Source organism: Mus caroli, chromosome 12 (assembly GCF_900094665.2).
Source record: "Mus caroli chromosome 12, CAROLI_EIJ_v1.1, whole genome shotgun sequence".
Classification (NCBI taxonomy): Eukaryota; Metazoa; Chordata; class Mammalia; order Rodentia; family Muridae; genus Mus; species Mus caroli.
The window spans coordinates 37,456,161-37,472,227 of record NC_034581.1 but is presented as its reverse complement, the minus strand read 5'-3'; the positions used below and the strand labels follow the sequence as shown (position 1 = coordinate 37,472,227).

The following is a 16,067-nucleotide window of genomic DNA, read 5'->3' as shown; positions in this document are numbered from 1 at the left end:
CTGGAAAGAGAGGCCCATTGGACATGCAAACTTTATATGCCCCAGTACAGGGGAACGCCAGGGCCAAAAAGTGGGAGTGGGTGGGTAAGGGATTCGGGGGGAGGGTATGGGGGACTTTTGGGATAGCATTGGAAATGTAATTGAGGAAAATACCTAATAAAAAATATTAAAAAAATAAAAATAAATAAATAAAGACTCCAACTAATATTTTGGGAATAACTGTTAAAGATGAGCAAACAAAACAGGAAAAGGAAAGGAGTAGAGAGGAGGAGAAAGATGGTTAGAGATGTTGACTTATAGAATAACTGTTCTTTCCTAAGGTTTAGGTTTCTTTGGTGATAGACTATAAATATAAATGGGTAAAATGATATGGCGAGTCTTTCAAAGCAGCAGACTTCATGGCATAGAAGAAAGGCCATGGTGATATCCAGGGATGATTCCAGGGCTCAAGCACACATCTCCATAAGAAATTGTCTTCATAGCCTCCAGGCAGAACAACAAAACCCAACAGTGTGAAGGCAGACCTGGGAATCTAGCTGGTCCTAGCACAACAGACTTTAAAGAAAGTTGACAAAGATGTAAAGCCATACCTTTCTTCTTACTACGTATATTTATTTGGTAAATATGTTTCATCAAAAAAAAATCTTATTTCTATTAACAAAAAAAGATTTTTTTAGTCTCATTTGAGATCATAACATTTTTAAATGCTCTGAACTTATCTTTCTCCAGGTAAATATTGGGAAGACACATAAACAGATGCTCTTCTAGCTCTGCAATTTGGATGAATAAGCAGTGTTGTCCTCAGCCCTCCATTCACATGCTATCGTATATCTATGGACAAATGCTTGAGAGTGTGCCTGCACATACACACATACATGTAAATAATAGAATTTAATAGCAAAGTGTTATAACTGTCAGAATACTTTAATAAACAATAAAGTGTAGTTTAAAAGAGCAAGTTTTCTACACACATAAAATACTGGGCAGCCTTTCTAATTGCTGTAGTAGGAAGAACAATGTATTGAATAAATAGACTTAAATACCACTTTCTCAACTTATTAGCTGTGTGGGCATCTGGTCCCTATTATTCTCCCCACTACCAATAGGACAAACTCAACAGCAAGCATATTAAAACTAAAATTGTTGTATTTTGCAAGCAATTCACCATCACTTAATTACTTGGGATTATATGGGGTAATTTCTGTGTAATTATATACACTTGCTAATTCAATCACTGGGGAGGATATTTAACAGCTAACTCAGTACCACATTTTCTTGATGCCGTTGCCATGTGACTGCACATGACTAAACCAAGCACAGAACTCCTTAAAATTTTTTTTCTAATTCAGTTCATATCTGTATAACTATGTGCATTTAGCTAGATGGTTATATGGACATCTCAAAACAAAACAAAAGAACAGTTCCTTGTGCAAATGCCTGTGTTGATTCCTCCCCCCTCAAAAAAAAATGTTTTTCTTTGAGGTTTCCACCTAGTTTGCCTTGGAGTCCTCTCCCTGCTGTCATGAGACACATTCAGGAGGAGGAGGAAGTGGGAGAGGAGAAAGTGGAGAAGTTGGAAAGCTTGGAACAAGCTTGGGAGACAGGGATTGGTCTGGGAGGGCTTAGGAGTAGGTGTGGGAAGCAGCACAATCAATATGCACAGCATGGATGTATGAGGTTATCAGGTTAGAAGAGAGTACACGAATCTGAGCTCAGATTCTACGCACCTATGTGAAAGCTGAGCATTGCATTCACTTACAGAAAAGCAACAGGAAGATCCCAGAGGTACACTGACCAACCACTAGAAGTTCAATGAGAGACCCTATCTCCAAATAAAAATGTTCTCAAGGGGTTGGGGAAAGACATGAGCTGTTAAGGCTAGGCTCACATACAATGGGTCAAAAAGCTTTTCCACAAGAGAGAAATATATGTGATGTCAATTTCTAACCTCAAGTCCCTGACCCCAAACACACACACAAGAATGTAATTGCCGAGCTCCCACTTGCTTCTGGTCTCATCTCCCCACATACCTCACTGCTATTTATTGTTATAATTGGTTATTTAGCTCCCTATATGCTCCTTATTAATTATTTAGCTCCCTTTATACACACAATGTCCTCTGTATTTCTGATAACTGTTTCTAGAGTACAGTGTTCTAGCTAATTCTTTCTCTTTTTTCTCTTTCTATCTTTCTCTTTCTTTCTTTCTTTCTTTCTTTCTTTCTTTCTTTCTTTCTTTCTTCCTTTCTTCCTTTCTTCCTTTCTTCCTTTCTCTCTTTCTTTCTTTCTTTCTTTCTTTCTTTCTTTCTTTCTTTCTTTCTTTCTTTCTTCCCTTCTTTTCTTTCCTTCTTTTGTGTTTGGAGGGAGTAGTTGGAAGAGTGGGTTGTTTGTTTGTTTGTTTTTAGGTCTTTTTGAGTTTTTGAGATAATGTACCCCACACTGTTCTGGACCTCACTATGTAGAACAGACACAAACCCACAGAGATCCACCTGCCTCTACTCCCCAAGGGCTGGGATTAAAGGCGTGTCCCACTACACTTGGCTTGCCCTAGCTAATTTTTACCCGTCCTTCAAGTTCACCTCAATCATCTCCTCCAGGAAGCTTTCATGTATGATTTGCACCTTCAAACCCAATAAAAGGAATAAAATGTATTTCCTTCCCACCACCCATAACATAAGATCTGATGGTTTAGGAAGGGTGTTTTGTGAGAAGAATACGTCAATTTATTTTTAAAATAGGCATATATACATATGTAAAACATGATTTTATGGATTTGTGGAAGTTACATAACCTGCCTCAGTTATATTTTAATAAATTAGTAATTACTAGATTCCGTCAGGTAAGTGGTACTGAACTGGCATGCAATGGCGTACATAAACAGTGGCACCTTTATTTGCCATAATTACTTTTTACCAACATCAAACCTGCTGTAACAAAATTTCTATTATTAGAACTCTAAAATATCAGGAAGAAACTTAAAGAAGTATGACAAATTTTAAATTCGAAGGTCTTGGCCTTTCCACTGCTGAGTTTTGAAACTTAATGCAGTATAAAATTGATGAGCCAGAGTGTCCTTTGCACAGCCCTGTGTTTCCTTACCTTCCAAGACGGCATGAAGGATGCAGAATATAGAAGTGATACCCTGAGCCTGCTCAGGGTTTGCAATGCAATCTGCCATCCTGAATAGTTCATCTCTAGAAGCATTTTCATGCTTGCATGTCTCAATAATGCCATGTGACAGACATTGCTCCCCCATCCTTTACAACTGTACATCTTGTGCTGCACTAGAGCAGTTGCTGCCTTTGCGAATATACATTGCCAAGCCTGCCATTCATGTAAGGAATACTGTGATTATTGTATAAAAGACGACAAACAAGGCAGAGAAAACTGTGGTGTCGTGGGTTATGTAGGCAACATCTTCACTGAGATAGAAGGGAGAGTTATCTGTATCACCCACTCCAGGAATATGGAAAAAGAGGCAGAAAGAATATAAGAGCCGGAGAATGGGAGAGGTTAAGGGGGCACTCCTGTGGTGGAATACTGACTCTCAGTCATGATACATGAGCGCTGACTCTTGAACTCACAGCCGCTGTTATTAACTTGCCAAAAATAACTACAAGACTGAGCCTGTCAACGTGGTGTCATGGAAGTAGGAGGGGCTCTTGTGGCCCCCATGCCTCCCAAAAAATTTATAAGCAAATAAAAGGTGTGAGGCATGAGACCTTTTGCTCAATAGTATAGTCATTGGTAACAGACACATGCTCCAGTAATCAAATTCCACCCACTTCTGTAAACAACCCTAATGGAAATTCAGTGGGTTACAATCAAAAGAAAACATGAAAGTAGAATATGAATGACTTGTGAAGAAAAAGGGTTAGCAGGAAGAAGGAGGAAAAGGCAGAGAAAATGAGGAAATGGATATAACTGGAATACACTGATGTGTTATAATAAACCATTTTGTGTAATTGTAAACATTAAGACAGACAAAACTTAAAAAAAAAAAAAGAAATAAAGAAACTTGCTAAAAGATGAAAAAATTGGGGACAGAACACTAAGAGCTCAAATACAGCTTTTAAAACCATTCCTTAGATTTTGCTGAAGGGACACTGTTATAGGTGTCTCGTACGAGGCTATGCCAGTGCCTTGTAAATAAAGAACTGGATGCTCATAGTCATCTATAAGATGGAACTCAGGGCCCCCAATGGAGGAGCTAGAGAAAGCACCCAAGGAGCTGAAGGGGTTTGCAACCCTATAGGTGGAACAACAATATGAACTAACTAGTACCCCCAGAGCTCATATCTCTAGCTGCATATGTAGCAGAAGATGGCCTAGTCGGTCATCACTGGGAAGAGAGGCCCCTTGGTATTGCAAACTTTATATGCCCAAGTACAGGGGAATGTCAGGACCAAGAAGCGGGAGTGGGTGGGTAGGGGAGCAGGGTGGGGGGAGGGTATAGGGAACTTTCAGGATAGCATTTGAAATGTATATAAAGAAAATATCTAATAAAAAATAAATAAATAAAGCCATTCCTTTTAAAAGAACCAGAACTTCTACAAAAATGGTTAATTTTCTCTCCCTAAGCAGAGAACGTTCAGAAGCAGTATATAAAAACTTAGATTTATTATTCCAGAAAACAAGGAACTTGTAAAAAATAATACTTGTTGTAAGCATTCAAAATTATAAAGCACGAGGAAAGAGGCCCAACAAACAACTTCAACTAAGAACAAAATACTCAAGGAGTGGAATGTTGAGGTGAGTGTGAGGTGAGTGTGGCAGAGGTGCTGATGGCACTTTGTGCAGCCAACCTCACACAAATGCATTGTCCGTGTTCCTAAGGGCAAAACACATGATCTCCAAAACTCTCCTTAAGACTGCGCAGTAATGACGGGGAGAATTTAAAGGGGAGGAGGAAGAGAGGGAGGGAGAGGGAAAGAGAATGAACAAGAACTATATTTTTTTCAGGTATACTGACATTGCAAAAGGTGACAAAGAAGGATTAAGAATTGTCACAGGTTACAGGCTAAGAGAGACAAAGGAAACAGGATGATCAAATAGAACATATAATGCCACACACCAGTGCTCTCAACATATGGGTCACCACCACTGTGGCACCACACTATCTCCTAAAGCTGTTTACATTACAATTCATAACTGGAGCAAGATTGTAGTTATAAAGTAACAACAAAAACAATTTTAGGGTTGGGAGTCACTACAAAATTAGGAACTGACTGTATTAATAGGTCACAGCAATAGGGAGGCTTACACTACAAAGAAGATAAACTTTATAAAGTATACATTGAGTGCACTGACAAATTCAAGTACGGATGCTAAGTTACATAACATTTTATCCCCATGGAATTCACTGATGTTGGAAACTGTGCTGTAGTTATGTAGTTCTTTACACTTAGGAAATCACAACGGAATATTTAGAGTGAAATGAAAGCAATATTACCTGTAACTCTCAAAAGAGCCTGAGAAAAGAATACCTGTGTATGCATAATTTCCCTACATATCTCCATTCTGTTTATTCATCATTTTCTCAGTTTATATGTACAAATATATAAGATATAGTGTATATAAAATATACACAAATATATAGAGGGGGAAGAAAAAGGAGAGATAAATCCTACTTTTCAGACTTTATAGGTATTCTAAATACCATCCTTATCACTCTAAAGTTGAAATTATCTCAAAATACAAAGTTGGAAAGAATTAGAGGGTGATAAACACAGCCTCTCTCCCATGAGGGAAGCAGAGGACCACATGGGGAGACACCCAGATAATGTGAGTCACTGACAATGTTCTCAGGCTCATGATGGTTTCCCTTTGAGTCTGCATTGTGACAACATATATACTGAGCATACGGTGGCAAGTGTAAATAAAAAACTACAGTAGGAAAGAGAATAAAGAAAAGAATCAATTCTGTGTAAATTGCTATCATAACTGTGTCAAAAGTATAGCAATTTGAAAAGCTCTCACAATGCAAGCACAATGGAGCAGAGCCTAGAATTTCTGGAGTGATAATTGTCAGTTCGCTTTGATTCTGCTAAAATAAATGCATAATGTAGTTTTAGAGCAGGCTATTCAGCACTTAGTTATCTCCTTTCTTCATCAATTTCATAATCATTTTCCTCAACAGAAGAGTTTTCTGTTTTTAAATTAAGAAGCACATAGTTAACAAGAGTTAATACAATTAACTATACTCACTAAGTACCAGGCAACATTCTAATAGTCTTGAGTTTTTTAGTAACTCTTATGTCAAAAGGGTTACTTATAAAAATCGTATTTTGTTAAGCTTTCTTAGCTAACTTGTGATGGTCTGAATATGTTTGGGCTCCACAGATTCAAAAGTTCAAATATTTTTGGCACTATGAGGAGATGCAGCCTTGTTGTTGTGAGTAGGTGGGCCTTGTTGGAGGAAATGTATCACTGTGTAAGTGGGCTTTGAGGTCTCCTATGCTCAGGCTCCACCCTGTGTAGAATCAGAGCCTCCTCCTAGCTACCTGCAAAACACAGTCCCCTTCTGGTTACCTTCACATCAGATGCAGAACTCTCAGCTCCTTCTCCAGCACCAAGTCTTCCTGCACACTGCCATGCTTCAGGCCATGATGATAATGGACTAAACCTCTGAAACTGTAAGCCAGCCTCAATTAAATTTTTGCATTTATAAGAGTTGCCTTTATCATGGTGTCTCTTCACAGCAATGGAAACCCTAAGACACTTCTCTAAATCTAAGATCTGACCACAAAGGTTTCTTGAACTGAAAATAAGGGTTAAAACCAGCTTTAATCCAGTCCCTTAGGTCACTAAATGAGCAAAAAAATTAGTCTATGGTTGCCATTTGGTATAAAAATGAAAGGGGGGAAAAAGCTATCCTAAAAATAAAGTCACCTGTTGCTCTGTTCTTTTATCTTTTTAACCACTCATGAAGAATGGAGTACTGCTGAGAAATTAAAATGCTACCAGAGACAAGGGAATAAAAAGTTCAAATATTTTCTGTCTACATACATACAAAACATTGCATATTTTAAAGACCCAGGGAATACTACTGTTCTAGTTCCAGCCTGTTGCTGTGAAAACCACTCTGATCAAAGCAACATAAGAAAGGAAGGGACTTATTTCACATTACGCTTTCAGGTCACAGTCCGTCAACCATGGACGAACACTCTTCACTGGTCAGTCTCTGGCTTGCTGCATAGATCAGGCATTGCTATTTTTTAATGCAGCCCAGGACCACTGGCTGAGGAATGGTACTATCTACAGTAGACATGACCTTCCTATGTGAGTTAATAATCAGAACAATGCCCCCACAGACATGCTCAAAAGCCACTCTAATCTAGGCAATTCTTCAGTTGAGGTTTCCTCTTTACAGTTAACTCTAGGTTTTGTCAAGTGACAATAAAAATCTAACCAGGAAAATTATGTAGATGAGCTGGTCCTTTGCATATAAAAATACATTTATCTAGCATAAGATCATTGCAGATTGGACTAAAAAATATTAATAACCATAGCACCTCACTGTCTAGCTCATCTTGCACAATAGCTCCACTCTCATCTTTTCTCTCATTATATCATCTAGGTGGAAGTATGAACCAATGTTTTCCAGTTATGGAACTAAGGCTATAAGGTGGCTACTCCAGAAAGCCCCGAGCTCACTCTGGTAGTTGTAAGAAGATTAGCATGTATTCTAAGCCCAGCACAGCAGACACAATTCCTTCAGACATGGTGTGTCAGGGAGTATCTGCACAAAACAAACTCAGGATCAGTCTGGAACTGTGTGAGTGTGTGTGTGTGTGTGTGTGTGTGTGTGTGTGTGTATTCATGCAAGCTCCGCTAAACCATACCTTCCTGGTAGCTGGTTCTCACCTGTACTAAGCACAGCTCTGTAGTTTCTATCCAATCCTATGAACATTCTTCATTCCACATATATGCAAGAAATCTCTCTCCTGCTTCTAAAGTGACTATTGCTTTGCTAGAAACAGAAGTAATAATAAGAAGTGTGTAGAGTGAAATATACAGATGTGGGCTGGGTGTGGTGGTATACATCTTTAATCCAGCACTCAGAAGGCAGCAGCAAATGGATTTATGTGGATTCAAGGCTAGCCTGGTCTACATAACAACCTCCAGATAGGTCAAGGCTAAGCAGAGAGAGGCCTATCTTTTAAAAACATTACATGATACAAGATGAAAAGATTACACAATTGCAGTGACTTCTACTCTTTATTATGTGTTTGGTATATTTGAAATGATAATAGCTGATGTATTTTTAAAAATCTATAATCTTGTCCTGTCTAGCCTTCACAAAATCTGGCTTAAAAATCTGAAGTTTAGATTTACCCTAGTGTGTTCTATCTCCTTCTGTCTCTATCTCTCTGTATATATCACTCTCCTCTTCCTCTTTTCTTTCTCCTCTTCCCTCCTCCCTTTTTCCTTCCTTCCCTGTCTCTCTCCATAATAAAAGATGAGATAACTTGAGCAGAAGTGTTTTTTAATTCATAAGATGTTATGTTTGATTGAAGACATCATTGATCCAATAACTGAATGACTGAATCAATAATAAAGACCTTTTTCAAATCTCTACTACATGTCTCACCATTGGATAGAGTACTCTTCTCTATCTTTAGCTATACTAGTTTACATACAAACACAAATTCTAATATGACAAATAAACAGAAATAAAACCTCTCAGACTGCTACCCTACTGGAGTAATGCTGCACATCTCACAAGGCTGAGCTATAAGAAATAAATTGGTTTGAAATATTACTGCACATCAAATATCATTTCATTTATAAGATCCACTGGCAAAGCAGTGCTTCTGCTAAAGGCTTTAATGTTTTGTAATACCCCAAAATTCTTCTGAAATGTGTTTTCCTAATGTCTTTAAATGCATAAAGTGCTAGCTTTATGTAAAAGTCTCAAGTAAAAATGAGTAAATAATTCCTTCTAAAATTTTGTTGGTTATTTAATAGACATGTTTTGCTACATGTGCATAAAATTGACTAGGGTATTTTCTAAAAAAAAAAAATACATTCATAAAAGTACTGGGGTTTCAACTTTCTGACAAGATCTAAAATTACTGGCATCAAATTCAGCCACAGGATGTTAAACTAGCATTAGCCATTGACTGGTGAGAATGAAAAACCAGTGAGTGGTCACAACATAAGGTCAGAAGGAATTTCAGTATGGAAACCAGGACATCTACAGTAAAGTGCTACTGGTAATTCACTAAAAAAGTAAAAGTGGAACTATTCTCAAAAAGTCACTTACACCAAGACAGCTAACATCATAAATACATCTCTGAGGATGGTGACTACTTAACCTTAGCATTATTCAAGCACTAACCATATTTGAAAGGCCCTGAGATTTTGCTCCCCTTATAAAAGTTTTATCTCCTAGACCCAAGCTTGAATATACTATTAATGACTACGCCCTCAAAGCAGTTCAAATTCACAATGAATTCCATCTACCACAAGAGTCATTATGCTGAAGTCTTAGACAGCAAAGAGTAATATGAATTGGTCCCTGGTCTTAAGCACTCACAGCCATGAAAACTGACTCAATATAATGTGACACATGCTAGAAAAGAATTGTGTCTAGTTCTGGCTAGAAAGGAAGCAATTAATTTTGTTTAGAAGCAGAGCAACTGCTATTGAGAAAAGATGATATATAAAACCTTTGTAATGGCATCTAAATACGAAGACGAACACTCATATACAAAACAGACTTCATAGTCAGCCAGATGTCAATTCCCAGGTGGCCACATAGAATTTAGCAAGTTGTTTGGATCTAACAATCTAGACCTACTTCAGCAATCCTACTTCCACTAGCAGCCCTACTTCTACGATTACATTTGCCATTACTAACTCACATGAAGCAACAGTCAGCCTCCGGCCTTCAGCTTCCCAGGCTTTGAAGGGAGTTAGGAAATATGCCTCATGCTCTTTAATTTTCCCTCTGATTCTTACATGAGTCTCTATTCGATATTAAATCATGAATGTCTATTTAATGGTTGGTTGGTTACATTTAGCCAGTATTCATAAAGCAATGGCCGGGAGTCAAGGATTTTCCAGGCATATGGAGTAAGTACATCCGAACAAAACAGAAAGTAAATAAATATATAAATAAATAACCTGTCCATAGAGAGCACAAAGGTAATATCTGTTGAAAACTTTTTAATATTCTATTATCTGAATCCTTAAACATGATTTCCCTTTTAGGACAGCACTAGTAAATTTCCAAATGATCACTGACATAGGAGGAAAAATCTAGATGATGATGCAGAATTGATAATGCAGCCTGCAAGATCCAACATCTCTAACTTCACACTCATCTGTGAGGCTTGGCAGCTTAACAAAAAGGTTGCACATTAATGAGAATCCCTCAAAACCAATTAGAAGATAGTCATCTTTGCCTCCTCAGACTTTCTTGAGAACTAAGACATAACCAGGTAAGTTTTATTTAATGATGACTAAAATCTATACAAAATCAGAAATTATTAACATAAAAACTCATAATCTCAAATCTTTTTCAGATATTCTGTTTCTATCTCTGGTAATTTCCAGCCTTGGCAGACTATTTTACAGTGCCTGATACTTGTGGTTTATTATTCAATAGGCATTATAAGACATCAACTCTTTCAGGTACCTCAGAAACAGAAACACATTCAGAGCATATCACAACAAGGGAGAGATTACTGAAGGAATACATAATAAGCTGAGGAAGAATGGGGCCCTCTGCTCTGAGAACACAAAGCCTAGAGACATCACATGTGGGATTTGAGTCTGCCTTGCTTTGACTTTTCTGGCTCTGCCTCTGTCCTTTGCTACCCTACTAGTTCCCTGTACTCCTTCTCCCATCAGCTCATGACATGATGGAGTCTCTTCCCTCTAGCTTACCTTCATGTGCATCTTCTGCATCTTTCTATGTGCTGCCTCCCTCTCTTTCAGATGGGGCTATGTGACTTTCTTCCATACAGTTGGTTTCTCATGAAGCCTCGTTAAGATCATTCTTTAATTGCAGTGTTCAAAACAAAAGCAAAACCTTAGGAACATCTGTATAATGCATCATTCAAAAGAGGACTAAACATGATACATACCATGAGGTTCCTTTAAAAAGAAGAAGCCCTACATTAACTCTAGGCATTTTCAGCGAACTGGACAGAAAGAATACTATGACATGTATCACCACACAGATAATGCATGCAAAGACTGTAGTCAAAAGTAGCTCCCGTAAGGACAGGTCATGCCTTTAAGAAACAGAAGGCAAATGATCACTGGTGAATAAATATGGCATACTAGAAATTTACAACTCTGAAGGGTGTGACGAATGCATGTTATCTGTTGTAGAATATGTAAGTTGAGCTTACAAATAAAACAAACACTGTATGAACACCTTTTCCTTTAAATTCTATATACATGTATATAGTATGCATGGACATCAATATTCAAGGACACATAGCACATGTGCATAGGCCAGAAGACAATTTTGTCAAATCAGCTTTCGCCTTGTATTTTTACTTCGGTCAGTTCCGAGGACCAAACTCAGTCATCAGGCTTGTGGGCTAAGTGGACTTACACACAGAGCTATCTGACCAGTGCCACAAACACTATTTTTAAGGTGGCATGGATAAACTGCAAGCAACATCCTTAAATTTCCCTAGTTGGCCATAATTTGTACTCTCCAAGCTATGATACCCATAATATATGCATACAGGGCTGCAAAAACAGTGAGTAATCACCTTGGCCAATAGTTCCCAAAGTTTCAGCATTCCAGTTTGGCCAAGGAAACATAGCCAGAACTGCATTTTTCTATCCAAGCTACGCAATGAAAACTGCAAGCAAATAAGAAACAAAAGAGAAGGGAAACTGAAATAAAAATGCTTAGTGTTAAATAGGCCTGTCTTATAAACAGAAGCACTGGAGTTACCTGAAAGGGCTTCTCTTTTCCTGTCCTCTTGAGGGTATAGAACACATGTCACTCTTCTCTCCATGCTGCAGATGCTACTCACTGTCCTTGCATAATGACAAAGTAGGCCCCCCTTAAAAGGAAGACGAAATCAGGGAAAGTAGAAAAAAAGAACAAACTGTGGGGACCTAGTGCCAAGGTAAAGGACACTGACAGCTTGCCTGTCTACCGGCCCTAATTCTGGTTTTTTCAATATGTCTGTTAGCAAAAATCTTTTTCCTAATTTTCAATGAGACAGCATTGTCCTGTAACTTCTAAACCTCCATCAAAACAAATCAAGTAATGTCTGGTGAGCTCCAGAAAGCAACAAATCTTTCCAGGATCTACACAGCTACTCTGTGAGCCTAACTCACACACACATATACATACAGACACATGTGCGCACGCGCACACACACACACACACACACACACACAGACACATACACACACACACAGAGAAAGAGAGAGAGAAGACAGAGCACAACACTCACACTCTTACAGTGTCTACCATCTGTGAGACTGTCAGAACGACACAATGAGATTATAATGTCACATGGTGCCCTTTACTTCATCAGACTCTGAGAAACCTAGATCATCCTGGATTCCTCACACTGCTCTACCTACAGTGGCATCCATACCAGGAATATCCAACCTTCAAAACTGTATTCTCTCCATAGCTGTTGACAAGGATCTAATATACTATTAATTCTCTGTGTAAGCCTCACAAGAGCAAATTCCTGTTTTGTGTAAGCCTCACAAGAGCAAATTCCTGTTTTGTGTAAGCCTCACAAGAGCAAATTCCTGTTTTGTGTAACCCTGGTGCTCTGGTAGAGGAAAGACACTCAGGAAGTTTTTCTTCAATAAAGAAGTATCCAAGAGCTGCTTGGTGAGGGGAAAAGTGGGAAGGGATAGGCGGGATTCCTAGAATTAATTTGTGTTCATTTCTTGGAAGGAGGTAGGAAATCCATACTGGACTCATGTGAAATTAATATATTCAAAAATGAAAACATCACTAAAAATATGTATATCAATTCTGGAACCCTTGCTATAAATATAGCAATATTGGCCTCTTTAAGCATGACTTAAAAAAAACTTTTCATATAAAATATAAACAGTTATTCTCAATTCAATAAATTTCTAAACTTAATTGCCTTCTAATTACTAACAAAATGCTTTTAGTGGTTCACAATGCATTTCTTAGAATCACACACACCCCACACTCATCTTAATGAGCATATGTTTTCTCTCTATAATATAGACAATCTTTACGCTGTAAAATATTCAAGCCTTCTAATTTCCTGAAGTGTTAAAAACTTATGAATTCTCCCTCCACAGGAATTGAAAGACTATTTCTATGCAGCAGCACACGGCATAGGCATAGCAATGTCTGCCTGCAGTCCTGGCTCTCAGAGGACAGAGACGAGAGGACCAGGAAGTCTAGGTTATCCTCATGTATATAAGCAAAGTGGAAGTCAGTCAGCCTGAGCTACAAAAGAACCGGCATCAAAGTAATAATTATAATAATGCATATAAAATTTTATGACAATTTATTGACAACTACCAAAACTTAGGAGGAACTAAGAATTTAATAAGTAAATAAACTGTAGTAAGTATATCTATATAATAATATATTGTCCATTAATAAAAATGAATGTCAACCAAGCCACAGATCGCATAGAGTAATCTTAAATGTTAAGTAAACGACTATATTCTGCATGACCCCAATGGCATGATATTCTTGAGGAGGCAAGGCTGCAGAGACAGCAGAGTGAGCAGTGCCCCACAGATGGCTGTGTTATGCATGACACTAGAGTAACACATGCCAGGATGCATTGTCAGGATTTATAGAATGAACAAAGAGCAAAAGATAAACTAGGTCCTGTCTTGTACAAAGTAAAGTGGTTAAGAGATGGGCTGAAGTCGCAGGGAGAAATGTAAGCTGGAAAAGTCATGGGATCCCTTCCTGGTCTACCCAGGATGTAAACAACTCAGTGCAGGGAGGACGGTTATAAACATTCGGCTTATTCACAAACAAAGCAAGATGGAAAAAATACTGTGAGCAAGAAACCCCAGTCGATTTCATTTTCCTATTTCAAATGCTACAGATCATGGGTCATAGATTTTCAAGTGTCCATAAGTCTACATATGTAAGATAAATAGTAGACCTGGAAAAAGGCAAAAAGCACTGATTGATTCTGTGTTTTCTATTAAGCAATTCCCTCAATTAAACAGAACATAAGTGCAGAGAAACTGTGAAGCAAAAGAACAATCACATGGTGCACAGAAGATCTCCTAGAAGAATATTTCCTACATCTAGCTGAAAACATATTAAGGACTATCTATGAAAAAAGGGAATTAGAGATGGTCAAAAGGTTAGTGTTGTGGAGGACGGCTGGACTGGCTCACTGGAGAGTGGGCAGGTGTCATTTCTGGGCAGAGATGATTTTATATCTGGGTGCAATGTTTGTAAACACCCTCTGCAAATGTCAAGCAGTAAAATGCAGAAATCCAGCTAGTAAGAGAGAACCCCATTCAGCACTATTAAGGCGATGTGGACAGAGGCTATACAAAGGACACCTGGATCCTGGTGACTCAAAGTGCTGAGGGCTGCCACTCATAATGCTGCCAGTGGTGGCGATTTTAATTTGCCTCTTTATCTTAGCAGTTTTGGTTGTAAGCTTTGCTAATGGTTTTAAATTACGATCAGAGACACACACAGGATTAGAACCTACAGGAAAATGCCTTCAAGGGCAGCCAGAGTGCCACGGGTCAAAAAGTTCTCATATCACACAGGCAAGCATGACAATTTGCTTCCACGGGTTTATGCCAAATTAATTCCTTCTCTGTTGCATAGAGGAGCTCATAAATTCTGGTTGCTCTGCCCCCTGAGCATGAATGGCAAATCCTTGGAAGTGGACCAGAAAGGTAAATAAATGCATTTTTAAGTTAAGCAGTTCCCTTATGGCAAGGATAGCCTGGGCTTTAGAAGAGTATTTTGGACAAAATCAAAGTTACAAAGCACCCCTGTACCCAGACACACTTTTCAATAAAAACTAGAAAGAGAGATATTTATGGGAGTGTACTGTGTTTTCTACTCCGATTTATCCAAAACTGCTCTAAAAACAGGGACTATTTATTAGAATTAAGGCATAGACTAACTGTGAGCTTTGCAATGATCATCAACACTGTCATTTCCTCTGGGAGGTGGTCAATATAAGCAAACTCTTCTCCAGAAAAAGAAAGAGAGGGTTAGGGGCAGATAAGGAAATATTAAATTCTGTCAGGGCTAGATTTACTCTGGCCCTTCCGATGTTCATTTTCAGTAAGAACTCCATCAGGTCATAAAAAAGGCCAACATCTTCATCATAAAGACTTCAAACCATTTAAGAGAAGCTGCTCTGACCTATGCAAGCACAAGGCAGGGCTTTAGAAATGCTCACATGCTCAAGCTAGTGTCATAGGTGTCTAGGAATGAATACTGAGCAATGCAAATAGGAAACCTGTTGACAATGTATTTGCATAAATCAAGTGAATACTCCAGTAATAAATTCACATCTGACCCACTTACCTTTCCTGGTATTGATTGTTCTGTAGCTGTTAAGGTCAGGGGCTAAGCTGATGACAGTAAACACTTTGAAAGGAGAGAATAATATCCCCAGAGACTGACAAAAGAAGAAGAAAATAACACTAGAAAGACCAAAAACTCTAGGCTATAAAATCCAAAATCAGAAAACATGGCAGGACTCAATGGTTCTACAGTGTGAGTTTTTCCAGTCTTGTCTGCTGTTATCCTTACATATGGCAAGCACATTGGTGAAACATTACTGCCAGGCTCTTTGCATATTTCACAAGTATTCAGGCAAGAAAACCATCCATACGAATTATTATTTCATAAGTATCCAGGCAAGAAAGCCATCCAGACAAATCCCAAAGGACAGTGAGATCTTGAAAGTCAAACAAGGAGAAGCGTAAGGACAATAGCCTGGGTCATGTAACAAAGGGAACAGGCCCTGAATGCATGAGGCTCATCCTTTTAACCATGCTCTTCCCTCCTAGCTTAACACCCAAGTGAAAAGGTAAGTGCTGTATAGAAACATTCAATGTTTATCCAGTATGAGTCAC

General features: G+C 38.4%; 1 protein-coding gene across 5 annotated transcripts in view; it reads right to left on the bottom strand.

Moving 5' to 3' along the window:
- Nucleotides 1-16,067, bottom strand: part of Immp2l (inner mitochondrial membrane peptidase subunit 2) — an 879,462-nt gene that overhangs the window by 695,226 nt on the left and 168,169 nt on the right. Inside the window, exon 5 of one of the 5 annotated variants that reach the window (XM_029484784.1) lies at nucleotides 6,655-12,037. The exons of the other annotated variants lie outside the window; for them this stretch is intronic. Within the exon in view, the coding sequence (XP_029340644.1) occupies nucleotides 12,004-12,037 (34 nt within the window). The 3' untranslated portion in view covers nucleotides 6,655-12,003. Of the gene's footprint in view, nucleotides 1-6,654; nucleotides 12,038-16,067 lie in introns of those variants that run through there. 5 annotated transcript variants of the gene reach the window in all.